Source organism: Bombus vancouverensis, chromosome 16 (assembly GCF_051014615.1).
Source record: "Bombus vancouverensis nearcticus chromosome 16, iyBomVanc1_principal, whole genome shotgun sequence".
In the NCBI taxonomy this organism is placed as follows: Eukaryota; Metazoa; Arthropoda; class Insecta; order Hymenoptera; family Apidae; genus Bombus; species Bombus vancouverensis.
Window position 1 is genome coordinate 7,671,747 of NC_134926.1, and position 20,522 is coordinate 7,692,268.

The window sequence follows — 20,522 nt, forward strand, 5'->3', positions numbered from 1 at the left end:
ATGAATGTGTTACGATTAATCGTAAGTCGTATCTTATCTATAATGCATTTTCCTATGTAGTACAGTTTCGTCTGATGCATAGAAATTTATCGAATACGATTATTAATTAATTTATTTATTTTCATGATTAACATGACTTATCCAAATCGTACTAATTACAAAAGATTAACGGAAAATTAATACTAAGGAGTTACTTATATCAAATAATAGTAGTTTAGAAAAACAATTTAATTTCTTTCAAATGCTGTTACTAATAATTATTATGAGAATTGATTATTTAAAAAAATTATTATGAAAAAAATAATTGGAAAATGTAATATCACACATTAAAATAATTTGATTAGATAATAGGAAAATTCTAGACGACTTATTTCGCTTGATTTGTATTATTATAATTTGTCGACCAATGAGACAACCGAATTACTTATGTCGCTAATTTACCATTTAATTCCTTAAATCAGAGATCATACTTCGTTTGTACTCATTCTTCTCATAATTTTGTATTGTATTCGATAAGGAAATTATATGAAACAGTCTTGATAATATTTTGGAGTTCATCTAAACATGGAAGGGTTCGTTGACATGAGTAAATTGTAATTGTTGCTTCGTCTATTGTCATCAAGGAAAAAATTGAATTATAACAAATTATTCAGAACATCTTTATAAATTAATTGAAGCTCACTCTACATATAATAAAATAGGACAAAAGTATCTTTCCACGAAACTTGGAGCTGCTGTTATCCTAATCAGCAAACATAACCTATATACAGATCATTTAAAGAGAGAAAATGCCTTTAAAAAAAGACTTGCGACTTCTGTTGAAGCCCTATTATTTTATAAACATTTTACTCAGTCTCTCATATATTGTCTCCAAACGTGTTCCATTTGTGTGTAACTATGTATTTGCACAAGCTGAGTGCGAACTTGATGGGGTAAGTCATTTAAATATAAAGACAAACAGTTTATTATGCTATGCGTGTAGAATATATATTTCATACTAAATATATTCTTGTTTCAGAGAGAGACAGAGATTCTGTTTTTTCTTATGATAGTCATAATGATAAGGACAAGGAAGACTGGAAGTGTAACTATGATAAGCTACTTATCATCCAGTTTTGTATATACTAAAGTTGCCAATCTGATTCTTTGGTTTTATGCAGATATACGTATGGGAATAATATTTGCTATTGTATTTATCTGTATGTGTTGACTTGATATTGTACTTATTCTTCATATGAATGCTATTACATGATTTAATAATTACAGTATGCGGTCTAGTATTTCCTGAACCAACATACCAAGGTCCAGAGAAAGTAACGTATTTACGAGGTGCAGTTGGATTGCAGGAGGAATTGCACCGTGACACGAGAATCGTTTGGTTAGTTGCGTTTTACACAGCATGGAACCCAGCTTGCGTCAACTTTGCACCTATATTCTCCGAGCTTTCGGCAGAGTTCGTAATGATTGATTACTTATGCACTATTTATCACTATACAACCTTTCATTGAAAGTAATATTTAGTGGATTTGTAGATATGCTTTGGAAAATTTGAAATTCGGAAAAGTAGATATAGGGAGGTATCCAGATGCTGCAGTGAAGTACCACATAAGTGATGCTAGCACTAGCAAACAGCTTCCCACCTTAATTTTATTTAAGGAAGGGAAAGAGGTAGAAAGACGTCCATATGCAGATCATAAGGGCAAACTAGTTAAATTTCTTTTTTCATTGGTATGTATGATAGAGTTTCTTATAGTTGAAAACGTTAAAGTATGTATCAAACAAAATAGTTGCTTTTTTAGGATAATATAAAGGCAGCTTTTGATCTGAACAATGTGTACAGAGATTGTAAAAAAAATCCGATTAAAAGGAGAGAGAAGAAAGCAGTAAAAGCAGAATGACCTAATTAACATTTCCAAACGTTTGTTGAATTACTGATGTCATAGCACTGCCAACAATTTCAAATGAAAATTACTTCTACTGTGTAGAATAATGGACGTTTAGTGTCACGCGCAAATTTTCATTTATAGCAAAACTGCAAAAGATTTGTAAATATTCATTATACTTTCTATCATTGTACGCATTTTATGCACCACTGTGTTCTATTAGTGAATATCGGATATTAATGTAGGTTTAAGATAGTAATTTATTAAAAGCGAGTAGTTGTTATTACAATCATTGAAATGGAATGATACATAAAGTGCCACGTGTATGAATTCATGAAAAACCAAAGCAGAGCTTCTAGTTAATCTAGATAGTATGCGATATTACAGTTTCATTGAATAAACTATTGTTGAAATATATCACTGTATTAAATAATTGTATATTACAAAATTCGGGTATGTAAAATATACATACAATTCGTGAATACAGAGTCAGATACTAAATTTGTCATACAGGTGGCCAAATGAGCATAACGTGTCCATGAGCTGATTCTGGTAACCATTTCTGATAAGCAGACAGAAGGACTGAAATTAATAATAAATCATTTTTAGTATTTATTCCGACCCTATAGCTATGCACATGCTATAAAACATGCTTACAATTTTTATCTACTTTCCAAGCTTCTAGTAATTGTCCTCTTGACATAATTCCGCGGGACAGTAATAACTGCGTCATTTCCTGTGTTCGTGGTATTAATCTAAAATAATTATATAAAATTGTTAATTCAATGTCGAGTAGCTTCATGTATTTTAAATCTTACTTAGCCCATGTCTTGTTAATACTCTGGGGAGTCGATAACAATGAAGGAACGAATTGTTTCAATTTTGGACACACTTTTCCTTCTAAAAGGAAACATGCAAACCATTTAACTCCATCTACAGATAGTGGGTACTCCACATCCATTACTGGTAACTTCCAACCTGCTCTTCCAAATGTTCCTGCCATACTGCACATTACCTTCCCAGTTTCTGGATCATACCTACGCAAATACATTGACATAAGCAATTTATGTACTAAAAAGATAAGTAAGGTTTGGAGTAAGAGACCTTGGTGGTGGATCAGTTAAAGGTTCTCCAAGCTGACATAGAGATGGAGCAAATTTAGGTAGCCATTCGGGTTCTATACTTGTAACACCGCGCATGTACATTTTATTCGTCTCGTATATTTCTTGATAAACTACCCATTCAGGGCAGATTTTTCGAAGAACACATGAGGAATGTATAAATACTGGATCCTCCATATCTGTGGTTCTGGATAAAAGATTATATAATTACATTCGGCTATGATTTAAATGATCAAGGAGTCTTTGATATCTTACTTGTAAGCATATTTCCATTTAGCCTTGTCTTGATCTTCATTAACTTCATCTGGCATCACTTTCCTTGCAACTTGATCAGCCATTCCTGCAAGGACTATTTGCCTGAGTAATTTGGCTTCTATATCGGCTGGAGGTTTCATCCTAAATTAAAATTGTCAGTAGGAGAGGAATTTATTAAACGTAAAATGTAATTCAATTACTTTCTGCAATGCGTACTGTGGGTTAATAGTGAGATTCAAATCCTCAATATTCAAATTGATTTCATTCGTTAGCTGCTGTCGGAGCTTCCGAATTTCTACAATTGCTTTGTGTCGCAAACCATGCTCATCGCAAAAGGGAAGTAATCTTCCTTTAGTTCCAGCATATTCTGCACTTCCCACAGCCCTAATTAAGACCATCGGATCGCCTTTGCATAGAATACATTTCACTGCGTTAATATAATCTTCATTTCTTAATATTATTCTAATTTTTTTAAATTCTATAATAATTACCAAGAAGTAAGCTATTTCCGGTGCCAGCCCAGAAGCGCCTCATTTGCAACCATTTATTTCGAGAATCGTTGTCCATATTGAATGCTTCCATCAATACTTCTTGAACAGAAAGTGCAGCCACCATACACACTGTATACTGCAGAAGGTCATATTGATGAGAGAGAGACAACATCTTTCCATAACGGGGAGCAACTGGAAATGCAGCGATACTGCGACCGAGTGGCGTGACTTTGGCACTATAGGAACCTAAATAAAAAATAAATATAGTAAAGAATAAGTAACCGATAATGATTAAATTAGTGGTTTGACTTAAATAATTATAGTTGTTAATACCTTCTTTGCCGGAAGTTTGTTGTTGTAAAGCTCCAAGTATCATCAATCTTTTTTCAGCAATTTGTAATTGTACAGTATCCGGTGGAGTTGGGAATGGAAAATTAACAACCTTATCAATATTCATGACTTTCATCTGTAACAGTAAATCATCCACAGGTTTCCTTTGAATCTCTGATTGACTAAACTGTTCAAACTGATCATTGAACACTGCTGAAGAGTACAACCTGTAAATAATATCCAATAGGGAAATTAGATCTTTCAATGACTCCAAAATTGTATATTGATATAAGTACCTGTAACAATGTCCAGGACCAGTTCTACCAGCTCTCCCTGCTCGTTGATTAGCGGATGCCTTGCTAGTATAGCAGATTCTGTATGTGCTTACTCCAGTTACTTTATCGTACATTCTCGTTTTACAACGTCCACAGTCTACTACATACTTTATGTTAGGTATAGTTAAAGAAGTTTCTGCTACGTTTGTTGATACTACACATAAACGGTGTCCTTCTGGGGGTGGCTCGAATACCTAAGAATTAGAGACTTTTAATACTATCTTCCCCACTTGCCCTTTTTGTGAATTATTCTCAACATTTCTTAATTACCCTTGCTTGTTTGTCACTCTGAAGCAGAGAATATAATGGTAAAACCCACAATGGTTGTGCATCTGCACAAGCTTTTAAGTCAATTACGTCGTCATCTTCATCTTCATCCTCGTCTAATTGTATTTCTTCGTCATCTTCCGCGCCAATTAAATCTTCGTGAGTGTCATCGGTAGGAATCACAGAGTAACTAGAAATTGATACATAATTTTAATTAAACTGCGGATATTTATTCAATTACATATTTTTATAAATATATAAAGAAATGGAACCTAAATAAGAATTTGTTTTATCTACCACATAATAAATACTTTACTTTGGATATTTTGTATATTTTTGTACATTATGTGCATTTTGCAGATTTTTGGAACCTTGAAAAATTTACCAAAAATATCCGTATCTAACTATAAAGAAACTGGAAGAATTACTGTTATATTTTCTTACGCACTCATCCAGATTAATATTTGGTAATTGAACTTTCTTCTTTTGTCGTAATTTGTTGTAACGAATAGCTTCCTTGCAACGAAAATCATCATCAGTATCGTGATCACTATTGTCACTCTTGTCCTCATTATCACTGTTGTTTTTTATATCATCCTCTTTCTTTGAAGAATCATTAGTCTTCTGTGGTTCTTTCATCTTGTTTGCAATTTCCTTTTTATTCTTCATGGAAAAAGCTCTGCGTAATTTACATACTACATAATTTACTTCCCGTTGCCCTAAATTTTAACGATATACATTTTTAAAACAACAACATTATAAGCTCTAGAAATAATTCCAGATTGCAAAATATATACCTGTTAAAAATATTAAGATTCCACCATCGGGAAGGCGAGTATGTATTTTTATGGCTTTCTTTAGAGCATCAGAAACGTAATTGATGCTTGTCCTTTTATTAAAATGTATCGTAACAGGAAACTGTCTCGATTCCACTGTTAATACAGGCGGTTTCGTTTTGAACAATTTACTATTTTCTACAAATTCCTCTACGCGTAAAGTGGCTGACATAATTACGAGCTTTAGAGGATTCTTCCTTTTATTTCGAAGTGGTACAATTCGTGATAGCAAGCCTATCAGAATATCAGTATACACACTACGTTCGTGCGCTTCATCGAGGATGATTATCGAATATTTCGTCAGTAAAAAATCCTAAAATATTTGAAATCTTGATTACGATTATCTCAAAGTATTTTGTTTAATTTACCTAGATGATTACATACACTCTGTATTTCTTTTAATAATACGCCATCGGTCATAAATTTGACTTTTGTCTCTGATGTAACATTCCCCTCAAAACGAATCAAATAAGAAACTTCTTCTTCAGTGAGATTCATCTCTTCGGCAACACGTTTGCTCATAGATATAGCTGCTACTCTTCTAGGTTCTGTTATTCCAATTACCTTTTCTTGAGCATAGCCAGCTTCATAGAGAAATTGGGGTACCTGAGTTGTTTTACCACTTCCCGTTTCGCCAGTGATTATTACGACAGGATTTTCATTAATTGCTTCTATTATAGCTTGTTCTTCTGCTACCACTGGCAACTTTAATCTAGCTGCTTGGATTTCCGGTTTCCTTTCCAGTACTACAAACGTGGCAGGTGTTCTTTCTATTGGCTGCTGTGGTTTTAACAATTCTTTACTTATAGTGGTTTGGTTTTCAATTGACTTTTCCTGTTCTCCCACAGTACTTTTTGTTATATTATTCTCTAGAATATTATCTTCTTTGCTTGGAATATTTTCATTATCTTCTGAAGTTTCTGCTGCATCCTTCTCCTCTCTGTCTTCATTATCCTCAGAATTAGATTCAGATTCACTATTGCTAGGTTCCTATAATAAATAATCATTAGTTTTTACATTAACTTTTAATATCATTAACTTACATCAAATCCAATGACGTTTGGATCTGAAACAGCATCCTGTACTTTTTGTTCTTTCAAAATTGCCATCCTTCTCTTCTTGCTACCTTTAATAGCATTTACAGGTACTTCTGACATGTTGTCCTCATTTTCATTATTTGATTTGATCATATGTTCCTTAACAGGTAATTCCATTTCTCTAAAGTGACGTTTCAGTCCTTTAGTTTGTACACTGGTCAAAGATACATATTGCTTCAGTTCTTCCTGCGGTGCTTGAACTTTCCCCAATTCCTCTAAAAGTTCAGTCCTCTGTTTAAGGTTAGAATATATGCAAAATGAATACTCAAAGAGAAAAAACTAATTCTATATTATAACTTACACGTAACTTTTTCTTCTTCTTTTCTACAACTTTCTCTAATTGTTTTCTACGTTTCTTGGATAATAACCGTGTAGTAGTGACTTTTTTAACTTTGCTCTTTGTTCTTCTTTTTTCATTTGGGAGCACTAGCGCGTTACAGTTATCGTAATTATCTTCACGATATTTTATATCTATAGGAATCTATTCAAAGAAGAGTATAATTAAATCTTATTCATTATTTTTTGGGTATAATATTATACAGAAATACCTTTTTAGTCGCAGAATTGTCAATTTCAACTTCTGCGATATTTCTCGCCTTCCAATTATGCTTTTTCCTTCCCATTTTTACTTTTACACTTGAATCCAAACTTAAGTAAAGTAATGCGTTCTGTTTCTCAAAAAATTTGAATTTCTGTAACCATTGATTGATCTTATATTTTATTTGGATTTGTACGTTGCTACTTTGGTTATGTTGATTTTAACCATGTGCTTCAGCTAAAGGATGACATCTAGCACTTTTTTTATGAAGCATGTATAACTGTTTATAATTGATCTCTACGATAGTTTACCATAAGTCGGTAACAGTATCTGCAATCAGTAAAATCAGATCCATAAATAGAAAAATATTTTCTCGTAATCTCAACAGATATCACTGATACAGAGGGAAAGCATGGTATTAAAATAAACTATAGCTTATTTTTATCAATTATACTAATTAAACACGAAAGAATTGATTACAGAAAAAGCGAACAATTTTTTAATTACATCATGCATTTTTCATAAGTATAAATATTTATGCTTTTATATAATCTTCAAATTAAGTTTTCAGAAACATAATCTATATGGTAGAGGTTATGTAGAACAAAACTTACTAAGTATTGCTTCAAATATATTTTATTGAAATTCAAATGTGAGATATGGATTCAGGAAACTCGAATTCTAGTGAAACACCCGCGCACCCGCTGGTAGAATCTACTCCACCTACTCAACGAGTAAGTTAATGGATTAATATGTATTCTAATTTTTTTACATCTTTATAACCTATGCTGCTACAGAGAACTCGAGGATCACGTCAGAAAGCAGTAGACAGCGTGACGAAAAAATTCCTGCGAAATTTCGATCCAGAACACAGTGAAAGGGAGAAACGTAAGCTTCATAGACGACTATACCAAGGCAACAAAAGACACGCTTTGTACAACGAAAATGGCATATATATCCGAACAGGAGATGATTTATGTGACTGTTTAAATTTGAATTGTGCAGGATGTCATCTTCCTTGCGTCAAATGTTCTTCGCCAAAGTGTAGCCACGAATGCAGGTTTGACATAAAAGAGCGCTGGATAACCGCACTAACTTTCACAAGCTAGCATTAAGTACTGTATTTTTACTAGGAATAATCGCAAGTGGACGTACGAGTCAATAGAAAATGAAGGCAGCGATATCATCATAAAAAATCCTTTATTAAAAGAATCTTGAAATTTCAAGTCTTTTAACCTACGATATGATTGTACTGTACTTATAAAAACTCTATGGCTGTGCTACACAGGGAAAGAGAGGAACTTCACCAAGTTTTTCATCGAGTTTTAAACTGTGTATTACTTTCTTTTACTAATATTATATAAGTTATATGTATTAGAATTAGAATAATCATAACATAAAAACTGATATACAAGTGTATTCGTGTCTTTGGTCTCTTTACAATATCCTTGCTTTCAGACTGAACACTTCCTGTCGAATCCTTTCACAATCATGTTTACATCAGCATTTTAGGAAACCATAGCGGTATTGTCACCTGATAGCTGGTCACTCTGATTATCCTTGTACGTAATCAATTCACCAGAACTACGTGAGAGAACAGAATAGGAGTTGAGTTGCAAGCAGAGTCCTGCAAAAGCAAGGTAGGTGGGACTGGAAATCACGCACAGTTGACGGTGCACGTGCGTGTGCACCGGCACACGGACACGCTATTGATTTTCCACGGCACTTTCGGCGTAGTGCGCACGTACCTAACGCACATACACACGTTCGGCCGTGCAGAGTGGGGTGAGCCCCGGTGCGGAGGGCGTGCGCTTCGTTTTCCATCGAGATCGTGAAAGTTCACGGTAGCGAGTGGCCGGACATAGAAAGAGAGAGTGCTGAGAATATGCTGATCCCGTGGCCGGTGGAAATCGAGCGCAACACCCGTCGATCGATCATTTGCTAATTAACTGCCGTGGTTAAGGTACTTGGACGTTGGACAGGTGACCCGCTTCGCCAGGACATCGACACTGGATGAGAATCCTTGGCCAGGCCAGTTATTATCGTCCCGGCTCCTAGAAGGCTCCTTGGTCTAGCACGTTGACTGTTTCGGTGGGCAAAGGATTCCTTTGAACCTTAACGGAGCTCGACCTCCAGTCTGTGAAGTTCATTACTGATTTTTGAATTAGGAAGAAGAGGCAAGCAAGTGCACAGGGGAACGTCTTCGTCAGTGAAACGTCTTCTCCAGGAACTATATTGGTTTCCTGGAAGTCAAAGTGACTTGTTCGACGAAAAGAGAGCGCACGGCGGTATCGTCTGGCCCACAAGGTTCACCAGACACTTTATTATCTGCAGACCCTCCGCATCACCGGGTCAATGCGATCGTGATCTTATCGCCTAATGCGACTCGTGACGCGTCGACGTTTAACCGTGGTCGTGGTTCAGTAATTGGTCAAGAATATCTCGCTCCGGGGTTCCCGGCTACCTCTCTGCTGTTTGTACTGATTATTTTTTATTTCGTTCTTTTTAGATGATCTCGGGAGTGATTGGTAGTGATTGATATTGAAACCCATGTGAATTCACAGGTTTCTTAAATCGTCGTCGATATTACCATTGAGCCTCCGAAGCGAAAACGTTGTTTGATAACGTTGACAAGAGACTCGAGTCTCAAACATCACTTGTTGAATACATACACATATAGAGGGATGATTACGGGTCGTAAGAGGATTTTGAAGTGGCATTTATATCGGGCCGTCGTTTCTCTCGTCGAGTAATCAGTCGATCCAATATCGCTAAACAAAAAAAAAAAAAAAAAAAAAGAAAAAAGTTCTATTAAAAAATTACACAATCTATTGGAAAATTGCAGACGAAAAAGATAGCACGTGGAGCAGTAGCTTGATGACTCCACGTTGACTTTGTTCATTAAGCTTTCAACTTGTGATTCAATCGTTTGATGATAATTGGAGATACAGTAGTGTCATAATCCATATATAATTTGATCGATGCTCAAAGTGGTTCGCTTTGTAATTAAATCAGCCAGTCGTTAAACGTCATCGCACTCGTGGGAGTCGAATAAAGAGAGTACATATATTGGTCAATGTAAACAGCAACCGGCAGAGGCGTAAAAAGAGGGAAGGAGAGATTCTGGGGTGGCGGAGGGTTGCTGCAGCCTTTACGCAAAAAGCCGTGGGCGTGTGAGTCAATTTCGCTTTTGTACGTCGTGTGCGACAGACAGATTTAAACGGGATCACGGACGGACCCCGACTGGCGGGGGTTAACATCATCGGGACGGCAGATGTCAGGATGCCGGAGCAGAGCAACGACTATCGCGTGGTGGTGTTTGGGGCGGGCGGTGTCGGCAAAAGCTCTCTCGTGCTGCGTTTCGTGAAAGGAACCTTTCGTGAGTCCTATATACCCACTATCGAGGATACGTACAGACAGGTAAGCCTGAGAAGGATGCGTGAATTAGTATACTTTATACGTGGTGTCCCGGTGATCATGGTAAAATTGGCAAAGGACTGGTTCTACGCGAAAAAATAAATCGGAAATATATAATACAGTCTTTTTATGCTATGCTCCGTTTTTGTAGAAAATCGAATTCCAAAATTATAGATTGCAGATTTTCATGCAAATTGATATTTTTATAAATCGGCATGATAGTTGCCACGGGAGTCATCGGTGACTTACAATTTTCTAAGAATAATTAAATTAAGATAAATTTCATAGACCAAGAAATATAATATGTTGCATCAAATATAGGTTTACGCAAATTGGTATTTTTACAAATTGAACAAGTGGAATCTAAGCAGAAATTTCTCTCGTCCACTGAATATTGTAATATGTACTATAATTTGTATACGTACTTTGTATATTTTTTCATGTTATGCGCATTTTCTATATTTGTGCAATGTTAAATTTCCTATGCGAATACATAAACTTGTACTTAAACCGTAACTTATTCATAATATAGCCGCGGGGTTGATCTAGATATCGATTAGATTCAATTGCGCGCGAATTTTATTTTTCATACTTGCAAAACCGATATAGTACATGAAAATTTTATTGTCTGTATAATTAGATGATTCATTTATCTATTTGATTAAGTCAATTTGAAGCGAAATTGATCAATTGCGGCAAATTTTTAAAGAACGTTTTAATTTTATCAGTATGAATTTAGATTACTATTTAACTTTTCAGAGATGGAATATAGAAATTTTACTTTCCATACTTTCAAAAGCGATTTAGTGTGTAAAATATTGTAATGTCTTTTTTAGCAGATGATCTATTTATTTAATTAAGTTAATCAGAAGCAAAATTGATCAATTGCAACGAATTTTTATCAATATACATTTATGATATATACATTTGCATTTAAGGTTTTAAAGACAATATACGTTCTCAATATTACATTTGCATTTAAGGTTTCAAAGACGGAATACAGGTACCCTCGTATAACACGATATAGTTACATTCGAAAAATATGTCGAGTTATGCGAATCCGTATTATCGTAGAGATCTTAATGTATCTGAATGAAAATTAACAAAAGTATACTATTCTCTGTTTACAACTAAGAGAAATACCTTAAGAGAATTACGTATTACGTATATTACGTAAGCGAGGGCAATTTCCTTTCTGGCAAAATAACCTCATCTTCTAATTTTCGTTGACTTATGTACGATTTCTATTTATGTTTGTTGTAAAAAATGTGATCGATTTTTCATCAGAAAAGCTCCGAATTGCTAGTCCTGAAAATGAATTAAAAATTTCCGTATGTATTCCAAAATTCTTGCACATTTGCTCGAGTAAGAAATATCGAGTTTATATATCGATTATATATCGAGAAATATTGATTATAATACTTGCGCTTAAAAATTCTCATTGCCTACTATGTTGTATGTAGAATTTCCCCAATTCTCAAATCGTATTAGAGCTAATGTTGCGGGCCTACCATGTTGTACAAGGATATGTACCTGTAAATTTCGATAGAGTTGGTCAGTTCAATTTCCGTGTGTTTCAATATCGAAACAGCCTAGATACTACGTTAATGCATTTCTTATCATTTAAATCGATTTCGCGATCTCGTATATCGAGACTATCGCACGTTTGATAATTAACCAGGGAAGTAGTATAGAATTGGATCGGACAGGCGATGCAAGTAGTAGAGGTATGTCGTATATGAAACAGAGGTAATAGATTTTCCCGATCAGATAAGTAACAGGGACCGTCGTGACGTAAATCGCTGATGCTTCACCGATGATTCATACATGATGCAAGATCATTGTTCTAATCGTTCATCTCCTAACCATTATCTCGTTCTGTAATCACGAGATTCACATGGAATCGAACTGCCAGTAAACAATCGATCTCCTCGACCGAACAACGTTTTCTACCTCTGTTTTTATTTGCATTTCAAATCCATTGTTCTCTCGACATTGTTATATAACTCGCCAGAAAGCAAGATAATAGGGTTAGGTTAGAGATACGATTCGAATACCATTTGAATACGTTTAACTTTTAAATTAACCCTCTATTATTTTATAATTAACGATGCTTCCTGTTCTGAATGTTTTAAGACATGAATGATATTAATTTTCAATTGATGCATTTTTTATGTTATCGTATATCGATATCTAATGGTTGTCGTCGATTATCGATATATCGCTCATTCAATGAATTTTAACGTCGTATTTTAACCATAGAGATATGGTCTTACAAAGTTACAACGATTCAATACATTCAAACTAAGTTTTTTCTAAAATCATAATTTTTATGTTATGTCATTGTTACAGTAGATGAGTGATATATATACATATTAATGGAGGCTTTTCCTTACCGACATTAATAACGAATATTATGGATCGCGTTGCGATTGGGATTGCGCGATCGATCGATTAGTGGATAATTCAAATTATCGACGATCCCGTTCAATTGATTGTTTGCTCAATTTCTAACATCGATTAAGCGGTCATCGATCGTGATCGTAAGTAGATTTAAATTATTCCCTAATCGATTGATGCAATGTCAGTTTCAAGCTCGTTCAAACTATCGAAGAAGTTTCGGAACGAGGAAAAAGAAAGTATAAAAAAGCTTCGTTGGTGGAACTGTTGAGACCCGTGCTGTGTTTGCGACGAGAAGCGTGGCGAACAAACAGAGACATTCAAACGGGCGGAAATGGGACGATTATGCTACGAATATTTCAGGTGATAAGCTGCAATAAAAACATATGCACGCTTCAAATTACGGACACAACGGGGTCTCATCAGTTTCCCGCGATGCAACGGCTCTCCATAAGCAAAGGTCACGCCTTCATCCTGGTGTACTCGGTGTGCTCACGGCAAAGCCTCGAGGAACTACGACCGATCTGGGCTATTATTAGGGAGCTTAAGGGACAGGACGTATCACAGATACCTATAATGCTGGTAAGGCCTATTCTTTTGGTTGTCTCGTTTTCAAGTTGTCATATCTTTCTAACAAAATGATGACGTATAATATGAAGGTTAAAGTGAGGAAGCGAGGAATGTTGCAGAATAAATATAACTTGAAGAGTGGGGGAAAACAAGGATTGCCATAAAATAGTTTTATCGAGAAAATTAATATTTTAGTTCACGAGAGGAAGAACATTTAATGAATTTAACTGTACTGTTCGTAAAACGAAGTTTATACCTTAGACATCGTAAAAAATGAATAATAAAACATTAATTATTTTTATCCTTGTTTTGTTCCAGTGCAGAATGAAACCAGTACTCTAAATCTTTAACGCTGCTTTATGGAGACATTTTGGACATTATAATCATTGTAATTCGATAGTTCTCTAGTCCCAGTTGTCAGAAACAAACCGTATTATAAAGTGGAAAATCAGGAAAAATGGACATTCCTCATTTCTTCTCATCTTTCATATTTAAAGCAATCTTTCTATAAATTCTTCGCGTAAAAGAATAACAATATAATTTGATATTTCTATTTGATTCTCATTGTTTAACAGGTTGGGAACAAATGCGACGAGAGTCCATCGGTGCGCGAGGTATCGATGAGCGAAGGAGCAGCAGAAGCCGCGAACTGGGGCTGTGGTTTCCTGGAAACATCCGCCAAGACGAATCACAACGTAAATGCATTATTTCGGGACCTGCTGATGCTCGAGAAGAACAGATCTGTATCGTTGCAGCCTGTACAAAGCAACAATGCGATCAGTCTAAAGGAAAAATGTTGCGTAATGTAACCTAGCAGAATTAGAGCAGCCATAATGGAAAGAAGTCACGGTGCATCGTGTATGAAGACGACCAGAAGGAAGAAGAAAAAGAAGGAAAAAGAAGAAGTTATTCGAAGGACAAAAGTAACAGAATCAGTCGGCGATTTCTCGACCCGGCGTGGCATCGGCCACGGTAGTCTCGACACGACCAGTAGTTAGAATAGATTAGATTTTGCGCGAACGAAAGGGACGATAGATATCCGTGAGACTACGTGTCGTACAGGGTGTATCTAATGCTCTTTTTTCATTAAGAAGCTTATTCTCGCGCAGATAAATAATTCTCCAGGACGTTTGTGGGTCCTCCAACGATGAGATCGGATAGATTGTGAGGTTGTGCGTCGGTAAGAGGGATAATAACGTGCCGATTGTTACAACGGTCGATTCAGAGCATTAGGGCCGCTTTGTAGTCTCTTTCTAAACCAAACCGTATTACTATACTATTGATAGATTTTTTAATTTTGATACAGAGCGACGTAACTCGGTCCGTCTTCTAGGTTTCACGAGACCAACGACGCGTTTTTCATTCTGTACCAGTCGGCTCGTTAATGGATCATTATACATTCTGACCATCCGCTCGACTATCCCGAGCTTACTATATGGAAGGGACACGATCGTTCTGACCGGCATAGAACCGATCTAGACCAAGTAATCAATCTGACAAAAAGCGATCGTCCTTTTCGTGCCCAACGGAACAACGTGGATTTTCCTTGAAAGAGCAGCCAGTACAAAGCTTATAGTCTCGACCACGTTTCTTGATATATATGTATTAATGTACGATGAGATGTATACCGAACAGGTTTAACGATCCAACACAGAATCAACGCTCTTTCACGAAAATCTTCCGAGACCGCTGTCCGAGACTACTAACGCGATGATCAATTTCTGGGACTAGTATCGCATACAAGTTTTCTCCATCCGGAGATGGAGCATAGGGGTGAAACACATGCGAACGAGAAACGACAAAATTAGATAAAAAGTTGTTACGAGATTGGTTTTTGTTGAATAGTTGTAAGGTTTTTGTAACGATGCTAATTAGGATTTATTACTCGACACATGTTGGTTGATACAATTACATGTACTTACACACACTTACACATACACGGACAACACACAGAAGGGCTTACATACGTGTACCAACACGCATAAACACACACAGAGTCATTAGGCACCATGCGTTTCCCGTGTTGACCCAAATTTTAGTGTTTTCCTCCTGTATGTCGTACGCACAGACGTAGGCTATTAGTGTTTGCGAGGAGACGCTAATTAAAGGGACTCGCCTCAAAGAGCTCGTTTGTTCCTCGACTCGAGTTTCGTTCATCTTGCTACTCGCGTTTATTGTTGCAACCGAGGTTCCTGGGCCGAGTTTGGGCAAACTTTTTCACTATGATATCTCTGTCCTCCAGTATTACTATTATTATCAGTGATAAACAAATAGAGAGGGCAAAGGAGAATGTCTTAAAACAAACTTTAGGAATGTTTGCCAATTTCTTCAAAAGTAGACATTATGAGTGTTATCAGCTTGAAAAATTTGCCCTGACTGCCCAGCTCATCTTTGTTGGAGCGACCGATTACTATAGTTTCCTTTGTATTTAACTGTTATTCGATGACGTCTCTGTATCTGTGGGAGCCAAAGCTTCCTTTCATTTAAGAAACGCAATGGAGGCACGAGTGGGTGATAAATTAGTCTCTAATTTGGTCGGTAGAGTAACTGCTTGTTTCCAGCGAACATCAACGAATTATGGTTCCAGCCATTTTATACGTGGTCGTTGTTTTGTCTACTCGTGCCGGCGTTCAATCATCGTACCGATAGCTTTAAGAAACAAACGCTGTAATTCTGTCTAACGCGTTAACGGGATAAAATACGTTGTCCCACTGATATTACGATAGACAAACGATCAATGACATTACCATGATCATTATTATTATTGTCGAATTGCGAATTACTGGGCGGTTGTTTCACGAAAGGAACACACATATCCTGTATTGTAACCGTGAACATACAATCAGGTACGTGCGTGCACAAGTTAAGGAATGAGGGCCGGTTTCATGTCGATTCATCGTTTCTTAAACTTCATATTGTCGTTTAAATCTAATTTGAATTGTAGATAAATTGTATGAATTGTAGATATTTATGTAAATTCTAATTATCGAATTTTTTTACTGACTGAATATTATAGCAAGTACTATTCTTTGAATATTTTATATATTTATTTTATACGTTATTTCAAATTTCGCGTGACTGTATAAAAATCTGCAATTTATTAGAAACTGATACGTAAAAAAGGTTCGTTTACCTATATATCTTTTAGTGACTGGAAAGGTCATCCACGTCGAAATTGTTTTCTTAGAATTATTGCAAGGTTGAAAAGGTTTGTCACAATGTAATGGTCAGTGTTGCATTAATTTCTTGGCGGCCTGATGCTCTCGCGTATCTGTGCATGAGTCTGTATATACATACATACCTGCATGTTATATTTAGATGCAAGGTTAAAAAGAGTCTAGTCAAAGGCGAATCTGACCTTATGAAATCGACCCTCAGCATGCTGAGCGACGAGAAGAAGGGTGGCAAGTTAAGGGAAGGAAGGGAGGGGAAAACGAGGAAAACACACACATACACATGCGAATTAGAAATCGATATATCGTATTCTATGATTTTTTCGGGGCCAATCGGTGTGATTTGTATAAATTGTGAGCTTTTTCTGCGTGATCGTAGGTCGATTTCTATTGTTTTCACGGGTTTGCAAACAATTCGCAAATATAACTTCTGATTTAATCCTTTGTTAATCACGTTGGAAAATCTCTAACCGCGATTTTTGACGATTTTCTATCTGCGAAATCAGGCGATCCTTTTTACCGATGTTGGTGTTCGATTTTTAGCATTCGTCGAGAACATTGTATAATTGTGCTTCGTCTTATATACGTACATTGAATCGTGATTTTCAAAGGATTAATTTTGGAAGCTTCCTCGCGATAAAAATACGTTACGCCGAAGCGAAAATTTGTTTCAGTGAAGTCGCATTACTTCGTCCTTGTTCAAAGAGCGCGCGCGTCCGTCGCGCGTGCGCGGTAGATCGCCCGCTCAATTTTGAAATATTTATACGCGCCAAACAGAGTACACGCATACATCGAGAGCATCAATTTTTTATCGTATTATAATTGCCAAGGCACGCACGACCACGAAACATAACAGAACACGATGGATCTCTTACGATATTACGCTTTATGTTTTATTGTGTGTCCACGAATGTACCTATGTACGATATTTCCAATAATCTGATCGCGACTGTTATTCGAAGACGAAAATTGAAACAAAAATGCCATACTTAAAAAGACGGTATTGGGTAGATTAAAACGTTAAAAAAATAGGCAACGTTTCTATCAGAAGCATTTACTATAGAAATTCATAGATATAATTATTGTAAGAGAAACTAATAAGTTTCAGAGTGATTAGAACGCTTGATTCAATTTTTCTATAAGAAATAGAAAATATGGAGGAAGCAATATCCAAATAGGTGCAATATTAATGAGCATACAAATTGTCTATTATATTACAGATATATTTACTTAAAGATGTAAAGATCTAGATAGTCTACTGTAAGTAATTAACTATTTCACTACGAGTCTTCTATAATGGCGCAGTGGTCTAGTGCTTGCCTTTGTACGCGAATGAACTCGGGCTCGAGTCCAGCTCAGGATAGAAATCTTCTATTCGATTTTTCTTCGTCGTTCTCTCCATAGATTTAATTCCAGTGAACTTATTATAGAGCGTCGATCTGTCAAATCGACTCTGTCACTTAAAATAAATCGAATAATCGTCGTGAAACTAAAGAACAATACCGAGAACATCGGATAAAAAGGAGATCGTCTTCGAATAATAAGTTCTACGATTAGGTATTTGAAGAGAGAGAGAGAGAGAGAGAGAGAGAAGGATACAGGGTCGTTCGTGCTAAAAATTCCAAAGAATACGTTGTCGTTATTTATGGGAAATTTACTTAGGCTTAAGCTTGTTGTTAAGTGATGATCGATTTTAAAAACATGCATTCTCTCGATAATATATCCGTATCTTCTCATTACTTTATGAAAGAAAGGAGAGGAGAAGGAACCATAAATGATATGTGTTTTTAACGACCATGATGGAGGAAAAAAGCTAACGCTTGTCCACCTAGCTTCCTGCGGAAATTTCAGTGTAAAAAGAAGAGATGCGTTTTAAAATGAGTTTTAAGGAACTGGCGATAAAAATATGCGGTTGAATCGAAGGTGGGGGAGGAGAAGGGAGGGGGGGACAATGGGTGTTAGAGAAAAAGTAAGTCTGTGATCGATATCGTGAAATAAAAATCAACGAAGTTTTACCATATCAACAAATAATCATATCAATGATCTTACCATATCCATATAACTCAGGTTGAAGCAGAAAATACGAAAGATAAAATAGAAACAGAGAAGAAAGTATAACAATCAAAAAGGAGAACCAACTATCTGATCGTGCAAATTAAATAGAAGATCCGTGAGTGTTTTAAGGGATTATTCAAATTTGGTTAACTCCCACCTTTGATCGGTCGTAAATCGACGGAAACGAAGGAATCACATATCATGGCTACGCGTTCCACAGTATACTCGCGGGTGTGCGTCTTTAGGAAGGCACGAAGAACGTTTTAAATATTTAGCGAAACGAAAGAAGAGATGAAGAGAAAAAAAAAAAAACTAAATAACATTACGAATATCGACAATGATCGATTTATTGTTGCGATGGCTCGTTTATTATTATTATTATCCACACTCCAGAACCGTTTAACCGGCTACGAATCTGTACTCGTGAAGAAAATGAAAAAAATATTATAAAACCTGCGAATTATACAATCTTAATTCTTGGCAACAAGCTTGTTCTCTACAACCAATCACACCACTTCCAGTCCTGGACCATCTCCATTCAAAATATAAGTATCATATTCTTTTTTCTTTTTTATATATTTTTTTTCATCATTCAACGATATTCTCTTCTATTCGTTTTTTTTTTCAGTTTCAAAGAAGAAATAATTTTTGGGTATAAGATTCTTCGGTTCAGTGCAGATTTCCAGTCTTGGTCACCTTCATTCAATACACTGCTACTTTTTATTCAACCCATTCAATAATACTTTGCTCTATTTTCTTTCAGTTTCATAATAAAAGTAACTCTGTCTGTTGATACAAAATTTTCTACTTCAATGGACATCAATAGAACATATTTAAATATCTTCTAACCGAGATTTCATATTACCAAATGATTTACTGTCAAGTGGTTATTTGTGTCTCTTTTGCAGATTCCACGTTTCATTTTCACCGTATCAAATCTTTGCAGTCATACAATAATACTACTACAAGAATCAATTGCAATTTGAACGAATTAGTATGTAAATGCTATAATTAAAAAGTAGTATGCCAATATTCGTTGCAACCACTGTGTGTACATCAGGGACAAAGTTAATCCACAACGGGAATGACATGTTGTGTTTTTCAATGTTTACATCAGATACATCCACTTCTAATACTACACTATGTCGAACCTTGAAACGTCTCATCAGACTAGTCGATTTGTTCAAGCTCAGCTTTTTCTGTTTAATAGAAAATTCAGTCCTCAATGTATTATAATAGTTATGACGTACATATATGCTAGCAATGAGAGAGAAATTCGTACCACTGTCATTCTACTGTTAAATCATTGTTTACTTTCTTTCAGTCTCAAAAAGGGAATAGTTTCTTTCTTGTACAAAATTTTCCGCTTTAATGGACATGAATGTAACACGCTGACAACATTGCTACAATGTAACAAATATCTCTTCTAAGAAAAATTCCACATCATTGAGTGATCAAAGGTGATAGAGAAACATGTACTATACGAAGTATTCAAACAAGGAAGAAGATTTATTTAAGCATTTCCAGTGAACGAAGAAGAGTACTGTATATCCATAACCAGAAGTATCACAAAAATTGTCAAATTAGCTGAACCTCGTTGAGACACCTTTGTATAAAAGCCAGTGGGCATATTGGCTATGAAGAATGAAGACATTTCGTTACTATCCGTGATCGGCAAGTGTCAGCAGATCCGTAAAGTCGCAGAGGATCTCAGTGACCGGGTAGGAGTGGCGGAGGAGAACAAACATCGGCGG

The 20,522-nt window shown here is 35.9% G+C and overlaps 4 protein-coding genes and 1 long non-coding RNA gene across 13 annotated transcripts; 3 read left to right on the top strand and 2 right to left on the bottom strand.

The window, feature by feature from the left end:
• Positions 1 to 4: 4 nt before the first annotated feature.
• Positions 5 to 2,300, top strand: LOC117161129 (thioredoxin-related transmembrane protein 2 homolog). Of its 2 annotated transcripts, none has more exons than XM_076625550.1 (6): positions 5 to 21; positions 702 to 932; positions 1,019 to 1,199; positions 1,267 to 1,453; positions 1,533 to 1,728; positions 1,800 to 2,300. In XM_076625550.1, exons 2-6 carry the CDS (start codon positions 789 to 791, stop codon positions 1,896 to 1,898), a joined length of 807 nt encoding a protein of 268 aa, XP_076481665.1. In that variant the 5' UTR covers positions 5 to 21; positions 702 to 788; the 3' UTR covers positions 1,899 to 2,300. The 2 variants fall into 2 exon arrangements, with proteins under 2 accessions (XP_076481665.1, XP_076481666.1); XM_076625551.1 differs by lacking the exon at positions 5 to 21 and adding an exon at positions 408 to 572.
• On the bottom strand, positions 2,126 to 7,396 carry kz (putative ATP-dependent RNA helicase kurz). Of its 2 annotated transcripts, XM_033342388.2 has the most exons (16): positions 7,164 to 7,396; positions 6,917 to 7,096; positions 6,562 to 6,846; positions 5,903 to 6,508; positions 5,480 to 5,831; positions 5,131 to 5,401; positions 4,686 to 4,872; positions 4,377 to 4,609; positions 4,084 to 4,307; positions 3,751 to 3,996; positions 3,476 to 3,665; positions 3,260 to 3,400; positions 2,988 to 3,191; positions 2,702 to 2,920; positions 2,541 to 2,638; positions 2,126 to 2,465 (listed from the first exon to the last, which is right to left on the bottom strand). In XM_033342388.2, the coding sequence occupies exons 1-16, from the start codon at positions 7,236 to 7,238 to the stop codon at positions 2,389 to 2,391; spliced, it is 3,588 nt and encodes a 1,195-aa protein (XP_033198279.1). In that variant the 5' UTR covers positions 7,239 to 7,396; the 3' UTR covers positions 2,126 to 2,388. The 2 variants fall into 2 exon arrangements, with proteins under 2 accessions (XP_033198279.1, XP_033198280.1); XM_033342389.2 differs by lacking the exon at positions 7,164 to 7,396 and having other exon boundaries at positions 6,562 to 6,830; positions 6,917 to 7,055.
• Positions 7,397 to 7,481: 85 nt separating this feature from the next.
• LOC117161132 (ARL14 effector protein) lies at positions 7,482 to 8,572 on the top strand. Of its 3 annotated transcripts, none has more exons than XM_033342430.2 (4): positions 7,482 to 7,568; positions 7,718 to 7,887; positions 7,951 to 8,213; positions 8,287 to 8,572. In XM_033342430.2, the coding sequence occupies exons 2-4, from the start codon at positions 7,813 to 7,815 to the stop codon at positions 8,369 to 8,371; spliced, it is 423 nt and encodes a 140-aa protein (XP_033198321.1). In that variant the 5' UTR covers positions 7,482 to 7,568; positions 7,718 to 7,812; the 3' UTR covers positions 8,372 to 8,572. The 3 variants fall into 3 exon arrangements, with proteins under 3 accessions (XP_033198321.1, XP_076481671.1, XP_033198320.1); XM_076625556.1 differs by having other exon boundaries at positions 7,522 to 7,887; positions 7,951 to 8,041; positions 8,159 to 8,213; XM_033342429.2 differs by having other exon boundaries at positions 7,527 to 7,887.
• A 333-nt stretch (positions 8,573 to 8,905) lies between these two features.
• Positions 8,906 to 19,255, top strand: LOC117161131 (GTP-binding protein Di-Ras2). Of its 4 annotated transcripts, none has more exons than XM_076625555.1 (5): positions 8,906 to 9,244; positions 9,322 to 9,460; positions 10,368 to 10,573; positions 13,334 to 13,552; positions 14,116 to 19,255. In XM_076625555.1, exons 3-5 carry the CDS (start codon positions 10,436 to 10,438, stop codon positions 14,347 to 14,349), a joined length of 591 nt encoding a protein of 196 aa, XP_076481670.1. In that variant the 5' UTR covers positions 8,906 to 9,244; positions 9,322 to 9,460; positions 10,368 to 10,435; the 3' UTR covers positions 14,350 to 19,255. The 4 variants fall into 4 exon arrangements, with proteins under 4 accessions (XP_076481670.1, XP_033198317.1, XP_033198318.1 ...); XM_033342426.2 differs by having other exon boundaries at positions 8,907 to 9,244; positions 10,364 to 10,573; XM_033342427.2 differs by having other exon boundaries at positions 8,907 to 9,244; positions 9,326 to 9,460; positions 10,364 to 10,573.
• LOC117161136 (uncharacterized) lies at positions 11,464 to 12,589 on the bottom strand. 2 transcript variants are annotated; one of them, XR_013060395.1, is made up of 3 exons: positions 12,398 to 12,588; positions 11,997 to 12,103; positions 11,464 to 11,878 (listed from the first exon to the last, which is right to left on the bottom strand). It is a non-coding gene; the product is annotated as an uncharacterized LOC117161136 (long non-coding RNA). The 2 variants fall into 2 exon arrangements; XR_013060394.1 differs by having other exon boundaries at positions 11,997 to 12,589.
• Positions 19,256 to 20,522: the final 1,267 nt, after the last annotated feature.